Consider the following 24,099-nt stretch of genomic DNA (forward strand, 5'->3'; position numbering starts at 1 on the left):
ACAATTCCGGTTTTTGCTAAAATTCGATCCGACATTCTTAATTGAACCGCAATATACGAGGTAACGATGTAAATTGTACCAATAATATTATAACCGGACGAAACCACTAAACCGGAAGTACATTAGTTTACTCAACCACCTCCACTACAAAACGAACACAAACAGGTTTGTCTTTCTGAAGATCACATATAGTTTGATCATTCAACAAAAAGCTTCTCATAATTATAAAACCTCTCACAAAGTGTTCTCATTCATCTCACGCCTTTGGAGAAATCTTAGAGACTTTCTCAGCAACCAACTTGATCTCACGAATCCTTTCATCAACCAGTTGCTTCAGCTGCTGCTCTTGATCCGGTTTGTTTTCATCAACTTGAACATTGGTATTACCTTCTTCTCCATTGAGTGATTTGAAAACCACAAAGGATGTTTCAGGCTCGTACTCGCTCGGAACATCTACGACCTGTTTCTTTGGAGTTTCTATATCTTTTCCCAGAATGTCGCTTCTCACATGGTTCGTGATGACAGATGTGTAATCTTCCATGTACTTGTCGATAGGATCAAGTGCAAGATAAATCAAAATCTCCCAGCAGTTGAGAAAATGTTTCTTGTTAATCTTCAGAGATTCGCGGACTTTCTCGATGGCGTTCAAAGGTGGGGTGAATCGAGGTATCTGAGCTCGCTTCGATAGTTTTCCTTTTGTGAGAGTCTGAACAGCTGAATCAATTGCTGGTTTGATTGGATCGAAAGCGAGCAAGCGGTTAATGTCGACGCAAGTGCGAATGTGTTGGAACTTCTCAGATGGCTCTTCCACTGTCAAATCGTAAACATTTTCTGCTACAGCCACATTGTTTACTACCTCCACGAGATAGGTTCCGAGTCCTTTTCCTTGGAAGGACGGTAAGACCAGGATCTGAAATCCAAACACAAGGCATAAACAGTCAAATCAATATGATTGCAAGAAGGACTGAGATCTTTGGGCTATATACATTATTATACCTGGCTGAGTCTCATCCGTAACCTGTCAGGATAACGAAAGAATTTATAAATTGCAGTAAAGCCCACAATTCGATACAAAGGATCTTCCTTGTCCTCTTTCTTCTGAATTAAGAGGTATAAATGCCAGTCAGGATCAGTGACATCAATCGGGTTGCTGCCTGATCAAAAAAAAATGGACCAATGTATTGTTAGTACTTAGTACTAACTAGAGGGAAAAATAAGTTTCAAGATAATTGGAAAGAGCAAAGGTGGATGGGTATATACCATCAACAAAAAGAAGAACAAGAGGTACCAATCGGCTATAGAGGAGTCCAGCATTTGGAGAACCAATTTGCATCCGTATCACCTGAGGATAATCAACCATAATTTCATTCATTAAACATTTGCAGCTCACAGCTGATTAAAGCATCTCAAACTAATTTACTCAACGATACATGAAACATATCAAGTAAAACCTACCTGGAGATCTGAAGAAACCACTTCAGCATTATTGCTGCTCCCATCTGTCGCTCCAGATTGCATTACCTCTCCGTCCGAGACCATATTTCTAGAACAATCAATGAGAATTTCCAACATTATACAGAGACTATAAAGAGAAACCTATCTTAAATAATTTGGGAACAAGTTCAAGATAGTATGAAAGTATGCACCTGATAAAATCTCTCTGTGTTGAAAAGGTTTGCAGAAATTCTTCCTTGTTCTCAACGATGGTCTCAGCAAATATGTTCTGAGTTGAATGAAGCAGACAATCAGAGTAATAAAAGGATAGCAAAAAAAGAAGAAGCAGGTATTCTAAGATGAGATGAGACATCAAAGTTGATTGGTACCTGTAAAGCAGATTTCAGGTCCGTGATGCCTTTCTCTCCCTTGAAACACATACCAAAAGATAACATGATAATGATGCTCCAAGGTTAGTTTCATTCTAAGAAAGCCGTATAAAACACAATCCAACATATAGAAAATAAAATCAAGACTTACGTTGGTTGTGCTCTGGTATGTAATATCAGCATATGAATGTAGTGAGATGCTATTGATCCACACATTTATCTGCAACAAATGAAACCGACTGTTACAACAAACATCAAAATTATAGATTACCTCAGAACAGAATTACAACAATGGAAACCAGAAATACAAGAAAGAGCAAAGTAATGTCATAGTAAATCCACATTACCTTCAAACCTTGGTAACCATATATCTTGCCATCGCCATCAATGAAATCATTCAAGTCAACTGGCTTCACGCACGAAATATCAGGGGAATCAACTTCCTCTTTGCTGGAAACTATAAAATCACCCATCACGAAAACAAACATCAAAATTATGTAACAACAAACAAACCTTAAAGAAGCTTCACACATAAAATACTTTTATGACTGACTCATTAAGCTAACATCATATGGCAAAAAAAAAGATAAACACGTAAAATCAACAAAACCTCAGTATATAGATCTGCTCTACATGTTCAACATCAGAGAACTACCAATTTGAGTATTGTGACATGACACAGAGCAAGGGACTAAATCACAACAATTCGGCTCATGATGTTCTTAATAACGATTATTACACCCATTCCATATACGAATTGCAACAAACACGGAAGTCGAAAGCAGGAAACGAAACCCTAATTTCCGTACGAAGCTATGTCCCCAAAAATCAAACTCAAATGATCCAAAATCAAAATACGCACCGAGATAAATATTGATGCACTCGTTAGCCTCCACACCAGTATCTGCAGATAAGAAACGGATTAAAGGAAAATACGAAATCAGAGCTACGCAAGTGGGGTAATCGCGAGAACAGGAAGAAAAAAAACAAACAAGAACAGAAATGACTTACCGGCGGGAGAAAACCCGACACGACGACGCTTCTTAGGCTCGGTATCTGGACCGGCGGCGGCTTGCTTCTTCTGAACCATGGATTCTCCGGCGAGACTAAGGCGGGAAGAGAGTGAGACTAAGGCGGGAAAATTGGAGGGTTAATGGGGAAATGCGGAGAGAGCGATGATGTTACAGAGTCACTCAGCTTTAGGGCTCTTTTATGTAAATGTAGTGAGAGCATTGCAGATGGAGAAATACACACCACATGATCCGCACGTGACTTTTAAGCAAGGCCCGTTAGAAGCCCAAATGGAAGTTATAGTGAGACCTAATTCAGCGTTTTTTTAAGTTATATATTTCATAGGTAGAGAACAATTAATTGAGGGCGTTTGGTCTAGTGGTATGATTCTCGCTTTGGGTGCGAGAGGTCCCGAGTTCGATTCTCGGAACGCCCCATTTGTTTTTGAAGGTATTTTTTGTCACATTCTTTCTAGCTAAATTGTTTGATAAAAATATTTTTTCTTGAGGAAAGAATATATATAATATTCAAATCTTAAAAGCTTTTTTTTTTTTTATCACATTCTCTTAGCTAAATTGTTTGATAAAAACATATTCTTTGTTCAGGAAAAAAAATATATGTTCAAAACTTTCAAAAATTCCTTATAAATACTAATTTTAATCATCACAAATTTGAATTCTTTGTGTTTTTAATTATCATAAATTTGAATTCTTTTTGTTTTTTTTTTAAACCATGAATTTGAACTCCAAAAATATGTTTAATGTTTATAGTATCTAAAATGGACAAAATTTGTTACCAAGAAAAATGATTAAACAAATACCGACTTGGTTACTTGTGATTGTGATGTATTCCCAACATGTTTTCTTGAAAGATTTTATTAAAAAAGTGCATGTTGTAAAAACGACATGATCTATCTCATCTGTCATTTGAAATCGATTTGCACATTTGAGAAATCATTCATAGGAATTGAACTTTAAGACTGTTTATAATATCTAAAGAAAACTATTTTAAAAAAATTTATAGTTGATCTGACATTCTTGCAAGTAACACCAAATAAACAAGAATGACTACAAGAAAAGAAAAATTTGTAATGTGAAGTCATAGGTACCATTGCAACAAAGACTTTAATAACAACAATTCCAATCTGAATGCAAAAAATGTTCGGCATCATTGAAAAAAAAAAAATTGTTTTGTTCTTTTGTTGTTCTAACTATATTCAAATTCATTATACATTAGTTATTTAATTATTTTTGTGAATTCAGTTAACTTGGTAATTGATAAGAAAAGTAATTATCAATAATCATTTTCATGTGTTCAATACAATAATTTGATTGTGATTAATTTTTTAAAAGTTTGGATTTGGAATATATTAAAGGCATTTTTAATTAAATTTAGTATGTTTATTTTGATGAAATTTAGTTTAACTTATGTTTAATTTTATATTTACGTCTGTATTCAATTATAAAATATATGAGATAATAATAATTACAATTGCATCAATAAAAATTATTTTCTATGTAGTATATCCTTTTTCCGAAAATAAAATTTGGTTTATCCGTTCAGATTCAATTTTTTTAAATAATAAAAACTAATCATCCGATAAAAAGGTTATATTCAGTTTTAGTTTTTAAATTTCGGTTATTAATTTGCAACCAATTTCTCCCACCTTTCTCAACTTGTCCTCATATTTAAAAAAAAAAAAAATCATTTTACATTTTTATAATAATCCAAAATTTTTTTTTTTTTTGACCGTTCGCGTGTCATGTTACGACTACCGGCGTCTATGGAGAAATCACCGCAAAATTTAAGAGAGAGAGAGACTAAACGAAGAAGAAGGAAAAAAAACAAAAAAAAATTCGTTTCTTTTTCCAGAGAGGTCTTAAGAGAGAGAGAGAGGAGAGAGAAAGAGAAAAAAAGGATTCGCTTTGTATATAAGCTACAGAAAAGCCAAAAAACAATCTAGAGGTTGGGAGAAGAAGAAGAAGAAGAAGCTTTTGTTCTCCCAACTGTTAATAAAAAACAACGACGACGGTGACGGCGGAAGCTGAGAAGCTTTTGTTGTCAATGGCTGACTCATACGGCGCCGTTTCCGTCGACGTTGAAACGATCTATCTTGGTGGCAAGGTTTCATTTCCATTCCCTTCTTTTAACTCTCCAATTTCCAAATCTTTCTTGGTTTTTTTTTGGTTTCTTGAAATCGGATCCGATTAAAGTTGGAAACTTTCGTTTATGGGTTTATCTTAAACTTGCTTCAAATCCAATCTTTATGTAGATTTGGAGAAGAACATACATTTCCCCCCCCCCCCCCCCCCCCAGATTGGTTCTTGAAAAATTCTTTGCTTGTGGATTTGTGAAACTTCTTTTTTTGTGTTTTATGATTCTTTCCAGATGGGATTATTCTTGGGATCTTCTTCTCTCTATTCAAAGATATCTTCTTCTTCTTTTGTATTCCTTATTCTTTGTCTTATTGCCTTTTTTATTTATAAAAAAAATATGAGAATAAAGAAAACTCCAGCTGTTTTTGTCTACCTTTAATCCATTGTTTAATTAGACTAATGCTTCTTTATTATCTCATTAACAACACTCATATTAGCTCATCTTTTTACACTGTCATTCCCTTTTTTTTTTTAATAAAAACTCACAATGATTAGAATTAGGCCATCCTCTTTGGTTGTTGATGATGAAGTTTTGATTTTGTTTTTTTGCACTAAAAGTAGTAAAAACTGCACATGGAAAAAGCTTTAACAGAGATTGTTTCAGTTTGTGTTCCTTTCTTTATTGTGTGTATGTATACATTTATATATATATGTCTTTTCCACCTAAAGTCAGTTGTCATATTCCTATCTTTAGTAAATATATTAATTGTTACTGGAGATAAACAAAACAATGGTATGAGATAGTGTATGGTTATCACTTGTAAAGCTTAGTTTCTGTTGGTGTTCATGTTACTTTTTGTTAAAATTTGCTGGTTTCTTGTGTTCAGGAGCATCGTGTCAAAACTGCAAGTGGTGTTGTATCTGTCATTGTGTATGGAGACCGAGAAAAGCCAGCATTGATTACTTATCCTGATTTGGCCCTTAACCGTAAGTCTAAGGAATCTCTAGAGGCTAAATTACAGGATCCTTGGTCTCTTTTGCTGAAGTTTTGAATGTTTTTGTTGCTTCATTCTTCAGATATGTCATGCTTCCAAGGATTATTCTTCTGCCCTGAAGCAGCTTCGTTGCTGTTACATAACTTCTGCATTTACCATATCAGTCCACCAGGGCATGAGGTCCATATTTTAGTTCCCTTTTTTTTAAGTTAGTTTGGTAATTAATTTGCTTGGCGTGATTACTCACATGATTGTCATCGTTTTCTTGCATTTTCACGAAGAGTTCTTGCAGTTAGGAGCTGCTCCGATTTGTCCTAATGATTCAGCTCCTTCTGCTGATGACTTGGCAGATCAGATCCTTGAAGTTCTTAACTTTTTCGGGTAATGATTGAATCCCTTATATCTGGCTTACTGAAGCTCTCAACTTTTGTTCTGTAATGTAAAATGTTGGAACTAAGAACGTATAAGCTTTTGTTCAGCCTTGGCGTTGTGATGTGTATGGGTGTGACTGCAGGTGCTTACATCCTCACCTTATTCGCGGTAGGTTCCTCTTCGTTTTCTCTTCTCATAGTCTGTTGCTTCAAACAAACAATTGTGTTTATAATATGTTCTCTGTTGTAAAACTTTTCAGATGAAACATAGAGAACGTGTTCTCGGTTTGATTCTTGTCTCGCCATTATGCAAGGCCCCATCTTGGTCTGAATGGTTTTACAACAAGCTTATCTCAAAGTTGTTATATTACTACGGGATGTGTGGAGTGGTAAAGGAATTTTTGCTTCAGAGATATTTTAGTAAGGTATGAAACTGCAATGACCATTTCTCTCTACTACACTTGTTGCATTTCCAGACTTCTCTTATTCAACCCGGTTGCAACTACTTGCTACAGGAAGTTCGTGGTAATGTCGAGATTCCAGAGTCAGATATAGCACAGGCTTGCCGAAGAGTCAGTGTTTAACTCTCTTTTTTACTGATTAGTCAATAGATAGATCTCTCTATATCAGTGATTTGACACTTTTGACTTTTGGTGATTTTCTTAGCTGCTTGATGAGAGACAAAGCGTGAACGTTATGCGGTTTCTTGACGCCATTGATCGGTAACACAACAAATACTTCAAAATCTTTTATCTAAGCAGCATTCATTCATGGTGTCAAATCGTGCCTTTCTTAACTTTATGCAAACCAAACATTTGCTCTTACAGGAGACCTGACATCTCAAGTGGATTGAAGAAACTAAAATGCAGGACACTTATCTTCATTGGAGACCAATCTCCCTTCTACTCAGAAGCTGTTCACATGGCAGCAACTTTGGATAGAGGATACTGTGCTTTGGTTGAGGTTTGAGAAAACAAAATCCTCATCCTTTTTTACTCTACATATCAATTCATGTTTGGTTTTCTAGCTACTTATCGATGTTTTCTTGAAATTTTTTAGGTTCAGGCTTGTGGTTCAATGGTAACAGAGGAGCAACCGCATGCAATGTTGATCCCAATGGAATATTTCTTGATGGGTTATGGATTATATAGACCATGTCTTTTCTCAGAGAGCCCTAGAAGTCCTCTTAGCCCTTCTTGTATTGCACCTGAGCTTCTCTCTCCTGAAAGCATGGGATTAAAGCTTAAGCCTATCAAAACCCGACTCTCAGCGGCTTAAGTTTGTGTGCTACTGATTCATTGGTTCTAATTGCTGAGGAGAAAATCTTAGGGCTTTTGTAGATATAGAACAAATCACTAGGGAGATTCGAGAAGAAGACGAAGAGGACAAATTTCCAAGTCATCCTTATATATATAACACATTCTTTTGTAGTCAGCAGACACGACAGTTCTCTTGTTAAGAAGCCACAAAATGTTGTTTATTATTTCATTTCTTATACATATGTAAAATGTTCTGTTGTTGTGACATTGTAACAATTGTTTTGTGATGGACTCTGCAGATTCAAGTAATAAATTCATTTTGCACCTTCTTTGCTTCTCTTCAAGAATTGAGAGATTTTAAGTTTGGATTCACTTATTATCGAATATGAATCTTCCTGTATATTGAGATTCAATGGTTTTACAGTCTTGATCCTGAACTATTTGGATAACCAGATTGAAACCTTTTAGTTTGAGATTTATTCGTCCTTCAACTTTAGACAGCAGATAAATGTTAACTGAACTGCAAATGGAAACGGAGTCTGAACAAGACCAGTGCTACTCGATCTTTGTTGAGCCCTTAAAATGGATGTAGACAACTGTAAATCCGAGCCAAACTTGAATCCAAAGTAGAAGAAGACCATTTATTGTATCGACATCCTAAGATGTTATGTAAGATTACAAAAACATCAAAGCTCACTCACAATTCATAGAACCACTTACATCTCTCAACAAGCAAATGGTCGAAAGGTTTACCCTTTCAAGAACACATAAACAATAATAACAATAACTTTAAATGATGTAATCTGACCATTCCGAGATGAATGAAGTATGATCCATCGACTCTCCGGGACATTCCTCATCAAGACTCGTCGGCTTCTCTTTTCCACCAACGAGTCTCGCCGGATTCCCAACAGCTGTACCTCGAGGAGGCACGTCGATCAACACTACAGAACCAGCACCTACTTTAGCTCCTGCACCAATCTTCACATTTCCAAGAATAGTTGCTCCAGCTCCAATCAAACAACCATCACCTATCTTTGGATGTCTATCTCCACAAGCTTTCCCAGTTCCACCAAGTGTCACATGGTGAAGGATCGAAACATTGTTCCCAATCACAGCTGTTTCACCTATTACAACTCCCGTTGCGTGGTCAAGAAGTATCCCTTTTCCAATCTTCGCTGCTGGATGGATATCAACAGCAAACACATCAGAGATTCTTGAGTGTAGTGCTAATGCTAATGGCTTCCGAGTCTGTGTCCATAGCTTATGTGAAACACGATGCGCCTAGATTCAAATTCAACAACATTCACAAATCAAATGATGCAGATTGACCTAATTGAAGGATCAAACTAATTTCACAAAATCAAATCGCGAATTAGGGATTCATTCACCTGAATCGCTAAGAAGCCTTTGTAATTGAGGAGGCAATGAGAGAAAGAGATACAAGCGGGATCACGAACACGAGCGGCGCGTAGATCGGCGACGGTGGCGTTACGAAGAGAAGGATCGGAGGTGAAAGTGTTTAAGAAGAGATCGTACAAAAGCGTTGATAAAAGCGTCGATGAGCAAAGCTTGTTTCCTAGATGAAACGAGATAGATCGTTCTAGAGAAGAGTGAGAGAGAATCGTCGAGTAGAGATAGCTGGCTAAAGCTGGCTCAGCCTCAGCGTCACGGCGAGCTTCCGCTTTGATCTGTGTCCATAACCCAGCAGCCTCCGCATCTGCAGCTGCTGCAGATATGGCTGCTGCTGCTGCTTCTGCGGATTGAGTATCGGAAGATTGATTGTTATTGTTATTCTTCGATGGAGATTGATCTCGGAGTTCTCCGGCCGGTGGCATCTTAACGACGGCGATATAAGATTCCGATTTCTATCTCCCCCTCACCTGTTAATGTTTCCAACCTTCTAGGCTTATTAATTTTCATCGTACCGAATTTTTTTAAATTATTAAATCCATAGACTAAAAGATAATGATTGCCCACGTGGCGTGTTTTAAACGTGCTTTCTAGAAAACAAATCGGAGCCGTTGGTTTTACATCTTTATCGATCACCGTTAGATTCGATTCATATTTCTCATAATCGACGGTGGTGATTCTGCCGACAGTTCGTTCTTACCAAACTTTGTTCACTGTTGAAGAGAAACACGTCACTGGTTTTAAATTGGTGAATTAAACCGATACAGAAGATTGCTTCGGTAAACCAATCAAAACCAAAACCAAAACCAAAACCAAACCAATTTTGGTTAATACATACAGTATTACAGTTCAGAAACAGAGAGTGTATACAAATTAACAACTACCAACATTACAGATTTGAAACGTAAATGAGTAGGTTTGCTCCGGTTAACCAAATGGTCTCATCCGCTTTAGTATCGAAGCGAGGATATTAGTATTACTCGTTTCTTCTTTGATTCTGGTAACAACTTGGTCTGGAAGAGAAGGAACCAACACTTGTGACTTTCTCTTGCTCACAAGTAAATCAAGCTGGCGTCGTTCCCCGTTACTGCATGTATTCCATACATAATTATATCTGCTCAAGAGCATCTCTTCTATTGCAGCAGCTTCCCACCTAGATCTCATCTGATGAATCACAGTAAAGCAGATCATTACCAATCATATGAGTTAAGATCAAAGTTATATATATATACACTTAGCAGTAGTAACGAGATAATATAAGATGACAATTGACATAATATCGGAGCATATCTAAATAAAATCGAGGCTTGTTGCGAGAATGCGTCTTCAAATAAAAAGTGGGGCTAAATGACCACCGCTTCTTCCATAATCCTGGAGTCTTGATCTAACGTCTACACTTTGTCCTAGATATGTAGCTATAACATCATCAGGATCAAACTTTTGGCCTAGGTTTTGACCGATGAGTGCTACTCCGAGCTCATACACACCCACACAATGTCTTGGGGGTAAGTCCTCCTCATGTCTGTATCTACGGACACCTCGTTTTCCATTATTGAAATCTTTCCAATCAATGGGTCCTATAAGAGGCTGTGTATGCAGTTTAAGTTTATACTCAGCTATCATAATGCGCATATGAAAACAGAGTAAGACCAAATCTACCATAGCAATGTAACAAGACTAGAGAACTTAAGAGAGACAGTGCCTGCCACGGGGAGAAAACGGTGTCGTGTATAGTCAGCTTGTAGTCTTCTCTCTTCAACCTAGTGTGGTCGATGGCGTCAGAACTGAATTCTTCTCCTATCAACCTGTTGATACATTATGACCATTAAGTGAAAGAAAAACAAACGATACAAATGTAACAACATTGTGAATAAATGAGATGAGAAGATATACCTATTATTCAAGAATTGACTTAGCACCGGCATAACGGTTGTGCTTCTTTGCATGGTACTAAACGTGTGTCGTATATGGTTAATCTTCAACTTCGCCATCTTCGATATTAGAACAAACGACATTGTCAAACAAAACAAAACAAAACAGAACAAACGGCTCTGCTTATGATTGTGAATTTCTTCTTCGCCTATGTTTTCTTCTACAGATCTCTCGTTACATGTATGATATAAGGAGATGATAGAGAGTTATGGAAGTAGTGTGGGGAAGTTGAAAAAAAGGTGGGTGGTTTTACAGTTCCTTGCATCGTGACGTCCAAAGTAACAGAGTGGAGAACTGGCGCGGGTTTATGTATTTTTATATCTAAAAGCATCTAAAGATACAAGCAAAAATGCAAATAGGCAAATATGCAACATCCATAACAGTTTATCCTTTATTCATTTCAAGTTCACTGAACAAATCAAAATTGATTTTAAATTAAGAAAAATGAAATTTTGAGTCACCCGGTACAGTTTATTCTTTCAGCAGACCAATACCGAAACCAAAACGGTTTGGTACAAACAATTCCGGTTAAATAAAATAAGTGAGAAAGAGATTAATTTAGGTGATTCTCATTCCCTTATGCTCTTCACATCTCTTACGTCCTTTGACGGGAGATCTCTCACAGATCAATCCATTGCATAGTTTAACTCCACAAGCTACGGTTTTTGCGGCTTCTGGTTGAAAACATACCGGGGAAATTTTCTCCTTATGTTGCCAACACCTTTTGCTTCCTTTAGGAGAACTTCTTGTGCAAGGTAAGCCATTCTTTGTTGTAGCTTCACAGAAGCGAGGCGAACCTTCTTCGTCACTTAACTCTTCATGCGATTCAGGATCAGATTCCTCGTCTTTGACTGTTTTCTCACGATCTGTCTGGTTAAGAAGAAAGAGAAAAGCATTGATCCTCATGCCTTTGTGATCCTCACATCGTTTTCTACCTGGAACAGGTCTCTTATTGCACGGTTCCATGTCAGGTAAGATCACTCCACAGGTAACATCAGACTCTATATGATTGTGATGATCTTGTCCGGTGAACATCTCGGGTTTTGGCGGCGGTGAATGTTTTACTGGTGAAACACGGCAAACTCTCTGCCCTTTATGCTCTACGCATCTCTTTCTTCCTTTAACTGGACTTTTATTGCAAAAACCTCCATTTTCAAGTATGACTCCACAAACAGAATCAGTACAAGAACCATCAACTCTGTCTGAAACCGGTTGAGGTCTAGACCGAGTGAGTTTGAGTATTGAAGTGAGGAAATTACTACTCTTCTCTTCATCAACAACATCACAGCTTAGCTTTCTCTCTTCTTTAAGCACATGCTTCTCTCCTTTGATTCTGATACCAACTTGGTTCCGAAGAAAAGGGAAAAACATTCGTGATATACCGGACTTTCTCTTGCTCATAAACTCACGATCACCAAGCTTCTTGAGTAAATCAAGCTGGCGTCGTTCCCCGTTACTTCCTTTGTTCCAAGCATAGTCAAATGTGCTCAACAGCATCCCTTCTGTTGCCTCAGCTACCCTCTTAGATCCCATCTGAATAAATTCATATTAAAGCAATGAAACAGTCACATGAGTTAGATAAAATTGTATACTTAGCAGTAGCAGACCAATAGAGAATATAACAAGACGTGTAGTAAATACTTACAGGAGCCCATCTGTATAGTATCGAGCCACCTTTCGAGAAAATGTCCTCAAATAAACCCCCGGTAACGGCCTTTTTAACTGGAGATGATTCAACGGCTTCACAGTCGATAAGGTTGTAAACATTGCGCAAATGAGCACCGGATCTTCCATAACGCTGGAGTCTAGTCCTAACACTTTCAGCTTGTCCTAGATATGCAGCAAGAACATCATCAGGTTCAACCTTTCGACCTTGTTCTTGACCGATGACCGCTACTCCGATCTCATACAGACCCGGGAAAGATTTACGGGGTAAGTTCTGAACTCTGTATCTACCTACACCGTCTTTTCCGTTATTGAAGTCCTCCCAATCGTTGGATCCTATAAGAACCTGTGTATGCGCATAAGAGATAAAACTAACATCAAACTAACTCCTTCAAGTAGCAATGTAATTAATGAGACTAAGAGCCAGTGACCAATTCTAATCCAGAGAGACTTTTTAAAGTCCATTTCCGCAAATCTCCATAGACGACGCAAATACTAATACAAGATCAAAGTTATTGTATAGATTTTAAGCATTTGGGGATCAAAGAGACACACTAGGCATTAAAAATGGGATCTTTACACCAAATTCCAGGAAAATTAAAGATCAGATTTCTCATTTCAGTTGAAATCAGAGAAATCCCAAAATGGGTTATAGAGAAAACACAAGATCGAGCAAAGAACCAGACATAGAAACCGATCTCAAAGGAGAGAGAGACAGAGAGAGAGGACCTGCCATTTGGAGAAAACAGAGTCGTGTTTGGTCCGCTTGTAGTCTTCTCTCTTGAAGACAGTGGGGACGACGGCGAAGGAAACGCCGTCCCCAAATTCCATTCCGATGATACCAATGATATTTTATATGGTCAAAAGATTAAAGACACAACCGATAAAGATTAAAGACACAACCGATAAGTATCGAACTAAAAGTTATTGTGTTTTGTTTTATTGTGTCCGAGTCCGACGAGGAAAAGTGTCAAGTGACCGTTGGAACTGTGAAGCTTCTTCTGTACGGTTTATAGATTAGTTACCGTTGGAATAGTTGATATTTAACTACATTAGTCAAATGTTGAGAACGTAATTAGCATAAGGGAATATAAACATTCTTAATGAAGACTTTTAAGATTTTAAGATTATCTTCTATTTTTAGGATTTTTAGTACCCATTTATTTGACTTATCAATAAATAACAGATTTCAATAGTTCTATTCTATCAGCCAAAAAATAAACTATGGAAAACCTATAATTCATTTTCACCAATTTTATTTATTTATTAAGTTTTCGAATAAAATCAATATTTACAAAATATGCCTTAAATGATTTTTTTAAAATCTCCTATATATTAATAGAGAAGCACTCTCACCAAAAAGCTGAGGTGTCGTGCTCACAGAGCTTATGTACCTTTTAATAAATGCGTTTACTTCTTATTATTATTTACATAAATATGTCATTGAAATATATGAGGCAATGTTTAATCAACTACTAGAATCCAAAAATATATTTAATTTTCACTTTCATAACCTATTTAATTATTAAAAGTAAATTACATTTCACAAAAAATTATAAACCATTTATTTAATTTTTGAAATGCTAAAGTTATTCTCCTATTTTGAAAAAGTCTGATGACTATTCAACTATATTTTAAAAAATTAATTAAATAAATTATCACAATAATCATAAAAGTAAATTACATACCACAAACAATTTAAACTTATTCACATATTTAACTTTTTGAAACGCAAAACTTATTCTCCCGTTAAAAAATCTGTTAACTATTCATGCATATTAAAAATTAATTATCACAATATAATCTTAAAAATAAATAACATTTCACAAACAATTTAAAATCTATTCACTAGTTTAAATTTTTGAAAAACAAATACTTTGTCTCCTATTTAAAAATTCTAATGACTATTTAAATATATGTGACTCAACAATCTTCACATGGTATCCATGTTATTGGATTTTTGAAAACCATAGAAAATCATTTTACCCTATAAGTTTTCACCAGAACTATAATTTTTTATTATTTACCACTTTTTATACATTTTTTCATTGCATTTTTACACTTAGATTAATTTCAATTAAATAGATTAGTCTACAAAATATTACTTTACCTATTTAATGGCATAGTGACATAGATAACAATGTGAAACATAAAATATGTGAATTTGATTTTAGAAATACTAAAGACATCAAAAATTTCTCCACCACTATGATATTCTTTTTCACTTTTAAATATTTCACGAGTGAAATATATTTTTACACAAGATAAATGTAAACTTGAATATACAAAAAATAAACTTTATTTACAGATTTTATTTTACACAAACAAATCTTAAATCTTAAATAATAATATTATTCATAATATTTTATTTGAATCAATTTATCCCGCAGTATATGTGGGTTGGTACCTAGTGTATTACTATTTAGGATTGGATATTTATCAAATTAACATTTGCCATTGTATAATTGTTTTATGAGAAAATAAAAATTATGTTGTTGAAGGTTAATCCCATTCATGAGATGATATTTTACCAACCGGGTCGTGTGTGGCATGTGGATACGTTGACCGCACAATAGAGACCTTTTAGTGATCGACCTTCTCACTTTGGAAGTTCGAAGGTATATCATTGTATGCACACATCACACGCCCAAGACAGTTAAAATGTCATATCATTCATTATTTTGACTCATCATCATATTTAGTACTTGTTTTGATGGTTTGTCCTAATTCCTAACTAAGGATGCTATTGCTAACCGCGTTGAAGCTATGAGGGAGCCATGTGATTATATGGAAGGTCGACAAGTGGCTCATGCTTCTATTAAGTCCAAACTGTTGTTTTCATCCTTTTTTTTTTACTTTAACAACAGTATATATATACATATTTTAAAAGAAAAATCATAAGATCTTAAAAAATTGATTAAATTCCAAGATAACATATGATATATTCGATCGCATCACTAGACTTTGATTTATTGAAGCACCTTTCATGCTTTAACAAAAGTGCAAATCAACTTTACTCAACTTTTGTTTTTCACTTTCTCCACTGAAAGAAATAAAAGCAAACATGAAAAGCATGCACTGATGCACAAGTGCAACGTTCAACTCCTTAATTATAAATCATTCTCATTTTGTACTCTTCTTTTTTTTTGAGTGAATGAATTATGAGAACCGATTCTATAATGTTCTTTTTTTTTGGGAAAGTTGGCCATAACTTGTCCATGAAGAAAGAAACGGTCTTAATTTGTTCACTACTAGATTATTAAAAAAAAATCAAATCAACAAAATTGAGCCAAAAAACAAAAAGTGTTATAAGGAATTCAATTAAGTATCAATGTATCATCATCCTTGGCTTCTTTTTTGGCTCTCTTTAGAATAAAGCAGAGTACTTTGTGAATATTTCTTTATTCCTTTTTATTATTCTTGGAATATAATTTTAAAAAATGCAGAGACAGACAACAAATAGAGAAGAAGAAAGAAGGAAAGAAACTCTATAATCATATAATAATAATAACACCATTGTCTTTCTTGTCTCTTCCTTGAAACAGAGCTTACAAATCCAATATACTTCTTATTTGTCCTCTTTCTCCTCAGTTTATATACTTTATAAATCTTCTTCCTTTTAGATATTTCTGATTGGAACTTTGCTTTTATTAATCATCTTCTACCAAATTCCTCTGATTTTGTCGAAGAAATTTAGTGTTTTGTAAAAATCCAAAATCTGACTTACTACATCAGCTTTTTTTTTTGGCCCCACTTTACAAAAGTATGAGCAACATTTTCTTGTTTTCTACAGCAAAGCAATGCTCACACCATTTTCGTGGAGCTTAAAGTCTTCTATACCCAAAACCAAAAGCTTTGAAATTTCTCAGCAAGAAAAAGAGAGTGTGTGTGTGGGAGAGATCTAGGGATTGGCTATTAAAGAAAGAAAGAGAGAGAGTACAGTGTACTATGGGTTCTTGTGCTGTTGTGTTTTGTGCATCTGTTCTTTGTGTTTCTTAGATTAAAAAAAATTACTCTCAGAGACATTGAATCTCTCACATTTACTTAGACTGTCCTCATTGGTATTTGTAAGGAGTTTCTTAGAATTGTCCTTAGACCAAAATAATAATAAAATAAGTAATATTTTTCAACAAATCAAAGAGACGTTTCTAATATAAGGAATGTTGGAAACGTTTCTTACCTGATACCTTCCTTTATATTATTAAAAAATAACTTAAGAAACAAAACCAATGAGGATAGTCTTACACACACTCACACACGCGTAAATTTCTCAACTTTTTTATAATATTTATTTTTAGCATCTTGGATTGCGTGATACTTCCACTTTCTCATTTCAGAACAAAAGTGGGTTTAGATTGAGTGAAGTGTTAAAAGTGTATGTAAAAGCAAGGGTTGAAGAAGAAGAAGAAGTAGTTTGTGGGTGGTTTAGTTTAGGGTTTCTTTCAATTTCTGGGTTTGTGATTTTCTTAATCTAGAGAATGAAGCAGAAGAGTTGTAAAGAGAGAGGTGTTGTAGTGGGGAAGAAAGTGATGGTTGCTGTTAGAGCTTCCAAGGAGATCCCAAAGGCAGCTCTTTTATGGACTTTAACTCACGTTGTTCAACCTGGAGATCGTATTAGGCTTCTTGTTGTTGTTCCTTCTAATTATACAAGTAATTAATCCCTTTTCTCTTCCCTTCTCTTGTCTCTCTAATTCACTATGGGAACAACTTGAGATCTTGGACTGTTGTTCTTTATTATTTAGTCAGAATTTGCATTGGTTTTGTCTGGTTATATTAAATAAGGAGAAGAATGTGAATTAATGTGTAAAGATTTAATCTTTTTGTCTTGGTTTTGTTTTTTCAGGTAAAAAGATTTGGGGGTTTTCGAGGTTTACTAGTGACTGTGCCTCAGGTTATGGAAGGTTTCTTGCTGGAACGAATTCTGATAGGAAAGATGATATTCATGAGTCCTGTTCTCAGATGATGTTTCAGTTACATAATGTTTATGATGCAGAGAAGGTACGAAAAAAATCACTTTTTATTCATGTAGATTATAAAAGTAACAGCTTTTTTGGTTAATGGGATCATGAAGAGTTTCATTTGCTTTTAATAATGCAGATAAATGTCAGAATCAAAATTGTTTTTGCTTCACCTGATGGAGTTATTGCTGCTGAAGCCAAAAAGTCCAACTCAAATTGGGTGATTTTGGACAGGTAACACTATATGTTCAAGTGTTAGTGTGTTGCAAATGCATAGTTTTGGAAACAGCTTTGGTGACCTTTTGAGAATTATTGAACAGGGGATTGAAGTATGAGAAGAAATGCTGTATTGAGCAATTGGAGTGTAATCTTGTGGTGATCAAGAAGTCACAGGCAAAGGTTCTTCGTCTCAATTTGGTGAAAAATGCAGATACAGAGCATCCAGAAGCTATTTCGAGGTTAACATCAAAGTCTGTTGAGTCTCGGAGAAGCTCAAGACCCGGAAAAAAGCTGAGGGAACCGTTTGTGACTCCAGCTAGCAGTCCTGACCAAGAAGGTTCTTCACATACTGATATTGGCACTTCATCAATATCTAGCTCTGATGCTGGTGCCTCGCCGTTTTTAGCTTCTCGAGTCTTTGAGGGACTCAAGAACGAGAATTCTTGGATCAGTGATGGAAACAAGAGTTTCTTTGAATCTGACTCTGACTCTGATGGTGAAAAGTGGAGTCCTTTATCAATGGCTTCTTCATCTTCTCATCCTGTGACTTCAGCTGATGTTCTGAGTCCTAGTGGTGATTTATCGAAAGCTCAAACCGAAACTCCGAGGAAGTCAAGATTCTCAGTTCTTAGGCTCACTTTATCGAAGAAAGAACCTGAAGCACCAAAGGAAATACGTAAATCTGATACATGCTTAAACAAAAGCGTGAGAGAAGTTGTTTCTTTATCAAGAAAGCCAGCTCCTGGACCTCCTCCACTATGTACAATATGTCAACACAAGGCACCTAAATTCGGAAACCCTCCAAGATGGTTCACCTTTGGCGAGTTGGAGACAGCAACAAAGGGTTTTTCTAAAGGGAGTTTCTTGGCTGAAGGTGGGTTTGGTTCGGTTCACTTAGGAACTTTACCAGATGGTCAAATCATTGCTGTCAAACAATATAAGATTGCTAGTACACAAGGTGACAGAGAGTTCTGTTCTGAAGTTGAGGTCTTGAGCTGTGCACAACATCGGAATGTAGTAATGCTTATTGGACTATGCGTGGAGGATGGGAAAAGATTGCTTGTTTATGAGTATATCTGCAATGGATCCTTGCATACTCATCTTTATGGTAAAGTTTCTACTCTTGGTATACAAAGAAGCACAATCTTTATTTTTCTGAAACATTGTTATTAATGAAAAGTTTTGTAGGTCTGGGGAGAGAGCCGTTGGGATGGTCAGCGAGACAAAAGATTGCGGTTGGAGCAGCTCGTGGGTTGAGGTACCTTCATGAAGAATGCAGAGTCGGTTGCATCGTTCATAGGGATATGCGTCCTAACAATATTCTCCTCACTCATGATTTTGAGCCTTTGGTAATAAGAATGATTAATAACATGCTCAAAGCTCTCTCTATGTCTTTCTGGTTTGTGCAAAGCTTGAAACTTACTTAACATTCTAGGTTGGAGATTTCGGGCTAGCGAGATGGCAACCAGAAGGAGATAAAGGAGTTGAAACTCGAGTGATTGGAACTTTCGGGTAATCTTATGGCATGATCTTGAGATACTCTTCTTCTTGATTTATAATATACTTGTAAGAACACAATAACTAAGATGAACTTTTCTGTTATTCTTCAGGTACTTAGCACCTGAATATGCACAAAGCGGACAGATTACAGAGAAGGCAGATGTTTACTCTTTTGGGGTTGTCTTAGTTGAGCTTATCACAGGAAGAAAAGCTATGGACATTAAACGTCCTAAAGGTCAACAATGTCTCACCGAATGGGTAAAAACACCAAAAAACAACTATATCAAAGTTTTTAAGTCTTTAAAGCTCAGATGCTTACATTTTTGTACTCTTTTGTTTGCAGGCAAGACCGTTATTGCAGAAACAAGCCATTAACGAACTTCTTGATCCACGTCTAATGAATTGCTACTGTGAGCAAGAAGTTTACTGTATGGCACTATGTGCTTACCTCTGCATTCGCCGTGACCCTAACTCGAGGCCACGAATGTCTCAGGTTTGCTGCCCATAACTCATCTCAAAAAAACACTTACCTCTACATTGATTTTTGAAGGAATTTTTCGAACGTTAATGGAATCTGTGTTTTCTCATCAATGAAGGTGTTGCGGATGTTAGAAGGAGACGTTGTCATGAATCCAATGTAGAAGAGAAGCTACACCAATGGCAAAAGTCTTCTTAAGGAGTTTGTACACTATTTAGGGTATTTTACAGCTTCAGTGAGTTTTTTTTTTTTGCTTTTGTATATGTAAAAGCTTGTGAATCACTGAGACAAAAGATTCAAGTAAAGTTTGTTGAGATTTTTACATTGATCATATGTGTGATGGACTCATGGCCGGTTAAAGCCTAAATAGTACGGTTTAACAGTCCGCAAATTGGGATTGTTGGTTTAACCGATTGGGTTGACAGATCAAACATGAAACCTTTTAATCGATTAAGAGGGTTCTAAAACTCCCAAAATAAACCCTACAACACTTTCACTTATCAGTCTCGGGGGCGGCGACGACGACAACATCGTTCTCTTGTTTTCTCGTCATGTTCTGTTTGAAAATCGCAGGTAATCTCGTCAACATCGTTCTCTTCCTTTTCCTGATCAGTTAAGAAATTGCGGTTAGGTCGGTATAGAACCGGTTTCGTCTGGTTTAAAGTACAAAATCCCTCGCGTGTTAATAAAAGGAAAGAAACTGTAATAAAAACGCTGGCGTCATCAGTAAGCTAAACAGTTTAGGATCCAACGGTGGAGAGAGCTGCGTGAAGATTGCAGACAGAAAGAATCTAACGGTGATAAGTTATCAGCGTGAAACTGAAGCTTCCGTCCGATTTCTCTGTTTTAAAACCCCAAATCTCCCTCTCATTCCCTCTCATCTCTTCTCATCTCTTCTCTTTGTTTACACATACACCTCATAAGAAGAGTAGCAAACACATCGCTTCTCCTCTCCTCTCGCATTATCCGAAAACATGGTAAAGTCCTCTTCTTTCTTGTACGATTAGATTGCGTTTCTTGATCAGGGGTTTAGGGTTTCATATATCATGAACACCTGAGTTTCTTGATCAGGCATTGTGTCCTTTTATTTTCTTATCGGTGCAAGTGTGTATGTATGAATGGCAAATTTACATGTGCGCTTGTTTTTGGTATGTGTGTTTCAGAAAGATTTGTGGAAGGCTGCATTTCCAGTGGGAACTGAGGTACATACATTATATTGTTTTGAGAAATTGATCGGAGTTACTGTCTCCACCATTGATTTAATAATTCTTTGCTTAAGGTTGGTTGTTTTAAATTGTGATTGCAGGTGGACCAATTAGATACAGTCTACGATGGATTCAATTGGAATTTCAAAACTGTTGAAGTAAGTTGTTTTGGATTATTACTACATTCTCCAGGTTAATTTTATATTGTTGATGTCGCCTGAGAGATTCTGGCTTCTTTAATATGTTTCAGGAAGCATTTGAAGAAGGAGGAATGCTCTATAGGAAGACAGTCTATGTTTTTGGTGGTGCAGAACGTAAGATGATGTTTCTCACTTGTTTCAAATCACCTTTGGCACTTGTAAATTCATTTTTTACATTTTGTGTATGTTTACAGTTCAGCTCGTCCTCTACGAAGATGCACACATGATTATCAATGTCCCAACAGTTATTGTTGTAAGTAATAACTGTTTTGAAATCTCTCTATATATATCAAAAGGTCTGCTTGCTGCTACGTACCATGCACTGATATCATAATATATTCTTTTATATTTTGCAGATTGAATCACCCATTCCGCCTTCTGACAAGCTAGATATCGGATCGATTCAGCGTGGAATGGAAATCATTCCAATGAAGCAGATGGGGATGGAATGGGTTCCTTACATTCCTTCTGATAATAGGTACCATATATGCATGAGTTCCAACTTTTATATGCTGCACATTTGCTTACGTTTGGTATGGCCTAAATCATTGAAACGAGAGACAGAGGTTATATATGCTAACGGTCTTACTTTTGATGTTTACATGCAGTTCATAATTACTTTTGCTTTGTTCTTGTTGCAGAGATGGACAAGTTGATAGGATAAACTCTCAAATTTTCAGCATGCGTTGTACTATGACTAGGTAAGAAACATGTATCAGATTAAGGGATTTTTTTCTTTTAAGGTGCATGTAATGAAGGTGAGTTTGAACTTACCAATTTTTGCATGTACTTAATTTAGTTTTGTACATTTACCTGCAGAGATACTCTCAGAGATATGAATGAAGATGATGCTAAGAAGTTCTCCTATTGCCTTGCTTGTGAGTTTTATTACTATACCATAAATGTATGTTCATTGTTGCTAATGTGATACTACGCAACAACAAAAAACTAAGATCTCTTGTGTTTAATTTTTGGCTTTGCAGATTTCTATCAACCATTTGAGGAATCTGAAATAGAACATGATGCTGTAGTCGATATATTGTTTCCCTCTAATCCGCCGGTAAAAATTTCTGACTATGCAAACGACTGTTGTTGTTGGAAGTTGCAGGTCTACTAGTATATGAAATGGTTTGATAAGAGAACATTGTTCTGTTTGTACAGATTTATTGTGTTTTTAACTGGGAGCTTCAAAAACTTGAGGTTTGCGTTTGGTTCAAGTTTAATTACTTCCTCATTTGGTTTCAAGAGAGTGCAAATTACATTTATGGTATGATGATTGATGTTGAGATGACTCTTTTTTGTCTCATATCTTATATCAGGAATTTGTTGATAGTCTGATTCAAGAAGGACAATTATCTGCAGAACAAAAGAATGAATTCAAAGTAAGTTTGAGGCTGTCACACAATTCTCAGTTCATGATGCCTGAGTGTATCTTTAATTACCATTGTTATTTTCCTCAGGAATTTGTCACAGAGCATGTTGGAGAAGCAATGAGAGCTAAACGAGAGGTAAAAAAAATGTAACCAGACTGAGATAAGATATGTAAGCTATACATATTATGTGAAACTGTTTGCTAAATATGGTGTGATTCATTTCTTGCAGGCAAGAGAAGCTCGACTGAAAGCGATAGAAGAAATGAGCGAAGAAACTAAGGAAGCCTTCGAAAACATGAAGTTCTACAAATTCTACCCTCAGCCTTCACCAGACGTCCCTAGATTCCAGACGGTAATTAAGCACAAAAGAAATGACATTAAACCAAACCACCTTCTCCACAATTAGTTCTGAAAATGTGAATCCTCTGTTTGCCTTTTTTTACGTTTTGCAGTCGTCGCTCATTAACCAATACTACAGGAATGCTCATCAAGTCCTTTGATATGGTGGGAACCCTTCAAGAACCAAGAACAAATGCCTACCTATATATAGTTAAAAATTTGAATTTTTTTATCTTTTATCTTTTGTTTTTTTGTTTTATTACTAAGATGTAAAAGCCTTTAAATTTTTCTTTAAAAGAATATGAAATTTCTCAGATACAAATTACACTTTGCGTTTCTTGATTTTACTATATTGTTTTTTATTTTATTTTATACATTTGACTTCCTAAGCAAAATACATCACTGCGACAAAAATAAAAGAAACTAGATTAGGACCCGCGGTACACCGCGGAGCAAAATTATTTTAACTAAAATATTTAAATTAGAAGTTGTATTTATTAGTTAAATATCCTATAATTATATAATAATTGTGAAATAAATTATATAATATCGTAATATAATTTATTTTTTACATAATATTTATTTAATCAATTTAATTAGATATGTCTATTCTCTGATATCGACAATATTAACAAAATAATAAAATGATGTTTTACCCGTGTAACACCAAATTAATGATATTTTTAATTTATATAAATATCGATAAAACCCCTTCGGCTATATAACCCCATACTGCTATATAACCCGGTCCCGATATATTTTAACTCACACTATATCATCTTAATTTTTAATATTTATTGTGTACCTACAGTTTAATATTTATCATATTTAACTTTTTAAAAGTTTTAAATATTTTTGTATTAAACCTTTTAAAAATCTTCAAAATAAAGAACCGGAATAAACCAAATAAAAGTTTTTAAAGTTTGAATGCCTGATAAAATCAAGTTTTCTACTCATTTGTATTTAGAATCATTTTGGTCACTTTTAAAGTATGACTCTAAACCATTGCACAATTTTTTTTAGACGATGTGGGATATTGTATCCGTATTTTTTATTCATCTATTGAGTAATATATATCCGTTTTTAAATTTTTTAATTACATCATATACAGGAAAAAAATCATAATTTTTATTTACTAAATGTATCATAGAATAATTCAAAATAATTTAAATATAAATTCAAATAAAAATGAAAAGGAATCATAGATTTATGTTTGAATAAGGTAAAAATATTTCTTTATTTTTAAAAATCTTGTCTATAAT

At 35.4% G+C, this 24,099-nt stretch overlaps 6 protein-coding genes, 1 non-coding gene and 1 pseudogene across 7 annotated transcripts; 4 read left to right on the plus strand and 4 right to left on the minus strand.

Annotated features, from left to right (window-relative positions):
* Positions 1 to 61: 61 nt before the first annotated feature.
* LOC104733554 (histone acetyltransferase type B catalytic subunit-like) lies at positions 62 to 3,073 on the minus strand. Its single transcript, XM_010453128.3, has 10 exons — positions 2,835 to 3,073; positions 2,686 to 2,727; positions 2,171 to 2,280; positions 1,975 to 2,043; positions 1,824 to 1,862; positions 1,647 to 1,723; positions 1,456 to 1,543; positions 1,261 to 1,342; positions 997 to 1,154; positions 62 to 910 (listed from the first exon to the last, which is right to left on the minus strand). The coding sequence occupies exons 1-10, from the start codon at positions 2,911 to 2,913 to the stop codon at positions 257 to 259; spliced, it is 1,398 nt and encodes a 465-aa protein (XP_010451430.1). The 5' UTR covers positions 2,914 to 3,073; the 3' UTR covers positions 62 to 256.
* Positions 3,074 to 3,198: 125 nt separating this feature from the next.
* On the plus strand, positions 3,199 to 3,270 carry TRNAP-UGG (transfer RNA proline (anticodon UGG)). Its single transcript has one exon. It is a non-coding gene; the product is annotated as a tRNA-Pro (tRNA).
* A 1,311-nt stretch (positions 3,271 to 4,581) lies between these two features.
* LOC104733563 (protein NDL1) lies at positions 4,582 to 7,884 on the plus strand. The gene is made up of 10 exons (XM_010453136.3): positions 4,582 to 4,958; positions 5,818 to 5,917; positions 6,008 to 6,105; positions 6,218 to 6,306; positions 6,405 to 6,465; positions 6,557 to 6,721; positions 6,812 to 6,868; positions 6,963 to 7,018; positions 7,124 to 7,259; positions 7,356 to 7,884. Exons 1-10 carry the CDS (start codon positions 4,899 to 4,901, stop codon positions 7,572 to 7,574), a joined length of 1,041 nt encoding a protein of 346 aa, XP_010451438.1. The 5' UTR covers positions 4,582 to 4,898; the 3' UTR covers positions 7,575 to 7,884.
* A 298-nt stretch (positions 7,885 to 8,182) lies between these two features.
* On the minus strand, positions 8,183 to 9,515 carry LOC104733570 (serine acetyltransferase 5). Its single transcript, XM_010453142.3, has 2 exons — positions 8,947 to 9,515; positions 8,183 to 8,839 (listed from the first exon to the last, which is right to left on the minus strand). The coding sequence occupies exons 1-2, from the start codon at positions 9,391 to 9,393 to the stop codon at positions 8,345 to 8,347; spliced, it is 942 nt and encodes a 313-aa protein (XP_010451444.1). The 5' UTR covers positions 9,394 to 9,515; the 3' UTR covers positions 8,183 to 8,344.
* A 258-nt stretch (positions 9,516 to 9,773) lies between these two features.
* LOC104733578 (protein EFFECTOR OF TRANSCRIPTION 3-like) lies at positions 9,774 to 10,983 on the minus strand (annotated as a pseudogene).
* Positions 10,984 to 11,273: 290 nt separating this feature from the next.
* On the minus strand, positions 11,274 to 13,548 carry LOC104733586 (protein EFFECTOR OF TRANSCRIPTION 2-like). Its single transcript, XM_010453157.3, has 3 exons — positions 13,295 to 13,548; positions 12,546 to 12,911; positions 11,274 to 12,433 (listed from the first exon to the last, which is right to left on the minus strand). The coding sequence occupies exons 1-3, from the start codon at positions 13,394 to 13,396 to the stop codon at positions 11,459 to 11,461; spliced, it is 1,443 nt and encodes a 480-aa protein (XP_010451459.1). The 5' UTR covers positions 13,397 to 13,548; the 3' UTR covers positions 11,274 to 11,458.
* Positions 13,549 to 16,024: 2,476 nt separating this feature from the next.
* Positions 16,025 to 20,046, plus strand: LOC104733596 (inactive protein kinase SELMODRAFT_444075-like). Its single transcript, XM_010453165.3, has 9 exons — positions 16,025 to 17,215; positions 17,409 to 17,563; positions 17,663 to 17,757; positions 17,844 to 18,850; positions 18,931 to 19,091; positions 19,178 to 19,254; positions 19,353 to 19,500; positions 19,586 to 19,735; positions 19,839 to 20,046. The coding sequence occupies exons 1-9, from the start codon at positions 17,044 to 17,046 to the stop codon at positions 19,881 to 19,883; spliced, it is 2,010 nt and encodes a 669-aa protein (XP_010451467.1). The 5' UTR covers positions 16,025 to 17,043; the 3' UTR covers positions 19,884 to 20,046.
* Positions 20,047 to 20,192: 146 nt separating this feature from the next.
* On the plus strand, positions 20,193 to 23,179 carry LOC104733603 (protein HEAT INTOLERANT 4-like). The gene is made up of 14 exons (XM_010453172.3): positions 20,193 to 20,697; positions 20,884 to 20,922; positions 21,027 to 21,083; positions 21,176 to 21,239; positions 21,320 to 21,378; positions 21,482 to 21,603; positions 21,767 to 21,826; positions 21,945 to 22,003; positions 22,109 to 22,185; positions 22,287 to 22,325; positions 22,445 to 22,507; positions 22,586 to 22,633; positions 22,728 to 22,850; positions 22,951 to 23,179. The coding sequence occupies exons 1-14, from the start codon at positions 20,695 to 20,697 to the stop codon at positions 22,996 to 22,998; spliced, it is 861 nt and encodes a 286-aa protein (XP_010451474.1). The 5' UTR covers positions 20,193 to 20,694; the 3' UTR covers positions 22,999 to 23,179.
* The last annotated feature ends 920 nt before the right edge of the window (positions 23,180 to 24,099 follow it).

The sequence above is a fragment of the Camelina sativa genome, chromosome 2 (assembly GCF_030686135.1).
Source record: "Camelina sativa cultivar CO46 ecotype springtype chromosome 2, ASM3068613v1".
NCBI lineage: Eukaryota > Viridiplantae > Streptophyta > Magnoliopsida > Brassicales > Brassicaceae > Camelina > Camelina sativa.